Source organism: Ictalurus punctatus, chromosome 13 (genome assembly GCF_001660625.3).
Source record: "Ictalurus punctatus breed USDA103 chromosome 13, Coco_2.0, whole genome shotgun sequence".
NCBI lineage: Eukaryota > Metazoa > Chordata > Actinopteri > Siluriformes > Ictaluridae > Ictalurus > Ictalurus punctatus.
In genome coordinates, this window is record NC_030428.2 from 20,287,571 (window position 1) to 20,293,087 (window position 5,517).

The 5,517-nt window shown below is 38.0% G+C and overlaps 1 protein-coding gene across 1 annotated transcript; it reads right to left on the reverse strand.

The window, feature by feature from the left end:
* LOC108273496 (epithelial cell adhesion molecule) lies at positions 1-4,710 on the reverse strand. The gene is made up of 8 exons (XM_017482766.3): positions 4,438-4,710; positions 2,047-2,293; positions 1,900-1,965; positions 1,712-1,778; positions 1,419-1,508; positions 1,136-1,333; positions 387-431; positions 1-209 (listed from the first exon to the last, which is right to left on the reverse strand). The coding sequence occupies exons 1-8, from the start codon at positions 4,496-4,498 to the stop codon at positions 186-188; spliced, it is 798 nt and encodes a 265-aa protein (XP_017338255.1). The 5' UTR covers positions 4,499-4,710; the 3' UTR covers positions 1-185.
* Between the last annotated feature and the right edge of the window lie 807 nt (positions 4,711-5,517).

The following is a 5,517-nucleotide window of genomic DNA, read 5'->3' on the forward strand; positions in this document are numbered from 1 at the left end:
TGTCAGTACGATGTAGAACTTTATTTGAATGGATTCATTTAAAATATATTACTCAACGATAGAGAAAAAGGAAAAGAGAAGCAAAGTGACAATAGCATAAATATAAATTCATGAACAATTTATGCATTTATAATCATCAGGTGTTTTGTTACATCATCATTTTCCACCAGCTTGAAGTTCAGTACCTAAATCTCCTCCATTTCACTTGTCTGTAAGAAATTCAACATTTTAACATACGCACTTTTGTCTTGGACTCAACACAAACGGTTAATCAGGGGAAAAAATCCCAAAACTGACAAATGACAGATACTTATCATAATACATACCTTAACACATAACACATTAGATTACAGAATGCCTATGAATAATGCCATCAGTAACCTCACCTGAGCTTTTTCATATTGGCCCATCTTTTGTCTTCTGATCAGAAACTAAAGGAGGAAGAAAGACATGGATCCCTTTAACATTAAGAACAGTAACTTTATACAAACACAGGCCCTTCTGAAGAAATCAAATATACTTTAAGGCAGTACAGTGCCTTACATAAATATTCAACCCCCTTGAACTTTTTCACATTTTGTAGTATTACAACATGATGCTACCACCAACATGTTTCATTGTGAGGATAATGTTCTCTGGGCAATGGACAACGTTGGGTTTCCACCAAGTGTAGCACCTTGTGCCAAAGCAAAAAGGTTCATGCTCGATCCCATCAGACCAGATAACCTTTATCTACATGCCTTTTGTCAAACTCCAAACTTTTTTCCTCCTCAAAAATGTTTTTTTTTTCCTCACCACTTTTCCATAAAGCATAACTTTATGGCTATGGTTGTTGTGTGAAAAGCTTCACCAATCTGAGCTGTGGATCTCTCCAGTCCTTTCAGAGTTACAGATGGTTGTTTCTTTGAATATATTGTTGCCCTCTATATCCAGTGACTTACTGTATATTTAATAAACAAGCTTCAGCTTAATGACATTATGTGACCTATGTGTATACTCCCAATTGAGTCCATTTCCGTACTAGGCTATACAATTACAAGGTGTGGAAAAGCACTCTACATTGATTTACATAAATGGCATTAATATTTCCCTGTCATCTATCAATACAGAACATTATCTCTGTGAGGGAACTGACCAGAATCAGGAGCCCAACACAAGCTGCCAGGATGAACACACCAATGACAGTTAGAAGGCCTGTAGTGAGCGTTTGCATGCTATTTTGGGGTTTCTTCTCATCCACATAGTAAACCATGATGCTCTCAATCTCCAGTTTTTCCCCTTCGATGGTTGGTTCAAACTTCATTTGTTCATTGAAGAGCGACTTCACAACAACCTTGTGGAAAAATAATAAACAATTTTTTAGTAAATAACAGAACTGATGTGCATGTATGAACACTTCTTAAGTATTGCGTTCTCACATCTTTCTCCATGTAGTAGGTCAGATCCTGTGTCTGATCATCAGGGTTTTGCCTCAACTCCAAAGTGATGAGACGAGCATCAACATCATACTGCACCAGAGAAATAAATTTGCATACTTTTTATATATAGATCACCATGTGGAAAAGTTCTGCAATGTTGTGATAACAGCTTGGGGAAGGCCCAGATATGGGTGTGATGGTCAGTTGTCCTCTAACCTTTAGTCATATAGTGTAGATATACATTGATGAGTTAATTGAAGGAAGACAATACTGTGTTTTTAATTCATCCTCACCTTGACTTCAGTTTTACTATTCATTGTTTCTACATTGTCTCGTTCCTGAAAGGCACTGGCAATAGCCCTGTAAATAATTAACCACATTCCAATTATTAGAATCGTTTTTTTTTTCAGTTGTTTATTATTAACTATATATCCAGAAAAGCCACAATTAGGGGGAAATCATCACAGAATCTCAGAATCACCTCTGCAACTGGGAACGCTCCAAGGGGTTGCTGGTCTCCTTGTGTTTCACCTCAGTACGAACCCAGCTGTAGAAGAAGACAATGCTAAATATTTTGTGAATCATTTTCGGCTAATATTTCACAATGCCAGAGTATATTTACACTAACTTTGGCCCAAGTAACTCCTCACACTGAAGGTTTCTGTCACCGCTTTCAGATCGGCGCACACCTGCACTGTCCACACACCAGCACACATCACTGTTATTGCACTGCTTGGCCTTGAAGAGTCCATTGGGTTCACACTCTGGATCATAAAGCCCATCGCCATCAGCCAGTGTTGTTACATTAATCTCTGTGAATGGTGATTGCCGGATGTGGTAGATTTCTGCTTTCATCTGGAAGCATTTTGGAATCACTGCCACAGAGGACAGATTGAAGGTCAAGTCACTACCAGACTGTAAACTCTTAGAATTTAATGAAATTATTGTAGACTGTATTTAATTAAATATGTACAAGAGCAAAAGTTTGCATTCCTCATGGTTTAAAGTGAAACAAACTCAATGTACATCTGTTATACAAATAATCTTCATAAAATATACTTCCCAAATGTTCACAATGAAAGGTGGGTGTGTCCTGAAAGATAACAATCCAGAACATTCGGCAATATCAGCACAAGTCTAAGTTTTGTCGGACTTCATTCTGCTGACTTGATCTGAATAATCTGTCAGGGATACAATGCAGTGCCCTCCACTAATATTGGCCCCCTTGGTAAATATGAGCAAAGAAGGCTGTGAAAAATTGTCTTTCTTGTTTAACCTTTTGATCTTTTTTTTTTTTAAATTCACAAAAAAAACCCCTCTGCTCTCATGGATATCAAACAATTGCAAACAAAAAAGAGGTTTACAAAAACATATTTGTTAAATAAAGGTGCACAACAATTATTGGCACACTTTTAGTCAATACTTTTAGTGCTACCTCCCTTTGCCATAATAACAGCTCTACTCCTATAATGCCTGATGAGGTTGGAGAATACATGGCAGGGGATCTGAGATCATTCCTTCATACAGAATCTCTCCAGATCCTTCAAATGCTGGTAGACTCTTCTACAGTTCATCCCACAGATTTTCTATGGGTTTCAAGTCAGGGGACTGGGATGGACATGGCAGGACCTTGATTTTGTGGTCAGTAAACCATTTTTGTGTTGATTTTGATGGATGTTTTGGATCATTATCCTGCTGGAAGATCCAACCACGGCCCATTTTAAGTTGGCAGAGGCAGTCAGGTTTCCATTTAATATCTGTTGATATTTGATAGAGTCCATGATGCCATGTTTCCTAACAAAATGTCCATGTCCTCTGGCAGAAAAACAGTCCCAAAACATTAAATAGACACCACCATATTTAACCGTACACATGAGCTACTTTTCCATATGGCTAACTCTGTGTGTGCACCAAAACCACCTCTGGTGTTAATTGTCAAAAAGCTCTATTTTGGTTTCATCTGACCATAGAACACGATCCCATTTGAAGTTCCAGTAGTGTCTGGCAAACTGAAGATGCTTGAGTTTGTTTTTGGATGAGAGTAGAGGCTTTTTTCTTGTAACATTTCCAAACAACTTGTGGTGATGTAGGTGGCTTCGGATTGTGGTTTTTGGAGACTTTCTGACCCCAAGACACAACTAACTTCTGCAATTCTCCAGCTGTGATCCTTGGAGATTTTTTGGCCACTCGAATCATCCTCTTCACAGTGCGTTGAGACAATATAGACACACGTCCAATTCCAGGTTGATTCATGACATTTCCGGTTGTCTGGAACTTCTTAATTATTGCCCTGATGGTGGAAATTTTCAAAGCTTTTGCTATTTTCTAATAGCCACATCCCATTTTGTGAAGCCCATTTTTGTGATTTTATTTAACAAAAGATCAAACGGTTAAACAATATAGACAATTTTTCACAGCCTTCTTTGCTCATATTAACCAAGGGTGCCAATATTAGCAAGAAAAATGTGTGTGGATATAAAAGCTGTTCATTGGGGTGGGCATACAGGTTATAAGATGATAGAATTAAAAGAAAATTTCAGAAATATAACCAACTAAATATCTTGTTGATATAAAGAAAAATCGTCTTCTTCATTTTATGCTAAGGGTATACAGACTTTTGCACTGCACTGTACAGTGCAACACAGTGAACATTGCCACTTTCATGTAGTGCAGTTAAGTATTTATTTCCCCCTTCATTAACAGTGATGACAGTTACATTCACATAAAGATTTATCACATGTGACCCAGTGCAGAGAGTCACACAAGCCTGATGCACAAACAAACAATGAACTGAGGTCAAACGAAGAACAGGAAGAAATACTTTTAAGATTGTTAATTGTTAACTAATTATGTCATAACATATTATAATATCTTATTTTACAAAAAGTTCTAGATTTCCCATCAACATGAAGCAACTGTATATCATAATCCAATGAGGTTTAGCAATAAAATAGTGGCTATAGGATTCTTGTGAACCATTTAAAAACTAAATCAAAGCAAAAGGTATCAGGCTACTTACATGGATATGATGATCCAGAAAAGGAGAGCAAAAAAAGCATAAGGCCCACAACAGAAATCATGTTACTACCGATGAGCACAGCAGGGTCTGCTCCACCAATAAGCTTGCTTTAATTGCTTTAATTTAATTTAATGTACCTCCTGGATGCTGAGTTACTCCTAACAAACCGAACAGACCTGTTCTACCCTGCTTCTGCTGCTAGTCTGATTTAAAATGCATATCTGGAGAAAAAAATACAAGGAACAGCATGCCTCCAGGTTACTGCTTTTCAGAAGCAAGGCTATACAGAGAGGAAACGCCTTAATTTATTCAACAGACTTATTCATGCATGTTAATGGTTGTATAAGAACAGTCAAATATTTCTTGTAAATTTTTCATGAAGGATTTACAGTTTGTTCCAAAAAGTAAAAAGTTGGAGGAAAGGCTGCTACACACCTGCCGCACTCTGTAATGTAAAGCTTTGTATTGTGTGTCTTCATTGAAATCAGTCATATACTGTACATTTACATTTACATGTATTCATTTAGCAGACGCTTTGCAAGCGAAATACAAGCAAAGTGATATATCAAGCGGAGAACAATACAAGTAGAGCTACCATAAAATTTTTTTAATTGAGTTATAGAAAAACAAAGCGCGCAGAGTAGAGGTGTAAGGGCCAGTATAAGGTTTTTTTTTTTTAAAAAGGATAATGTGGGGTTGGCATTTTAAGGGATAGTTACGTGTTCACAGAAGAGGTGGGTCTTTAGCTGTTTTTTGTAGATAGTGACAGATTGTGTGGTCCGGATTGAGGTTGGAAGTTCATTCCACCACTGAGGGACAGTTAGTGTGAAGGTTCTGGAAAAAGGGACCTTGAGCCACGCTGAGTAGGCACTACTACGCGTCGGTCATTAATCAATCACAGATTGCATGAGGGACCATAAGCCTTCAGGAGAGTGTTGAGGTAGGAGGGTGCTGTTCCAGACAAGGTCTTGTACGTGAGCATCAAGGCCTTGAATTTTATACAGGCGGCTACAGGAAGCCAGTGGAGGGAGATGAAGAGGGTTGTGACATGGGTTCTCTTGGGCTGGTTGAAGACGAGGC

Excerpts from the sequence above, each read along its gene's own strand:
- LOC108273496 (XM_017482766.3), bottom strand. The coding sequence starts at position 4,498 with ATGATTTCTGTTGTGGGCCTTATGCTTTTTTTGCTCTCCTTTTCTGGA. Across the intron at positions 2,294-4,437 it reads TTCTGGATCATCATATCCAT|TGATTCCAAAATGCTTCCAG; the intron begins GTAAGTAGCCTG and ends CCTCTGTGGCAG. Across the intron at positions 432-1,135 it reads GTGTTGGGCTCCTGATTCTG|TTTCTGATCAGAAGACAAAA; the intron begins GTCAGTTCCCTC and ends TTCCTCCTTTAG.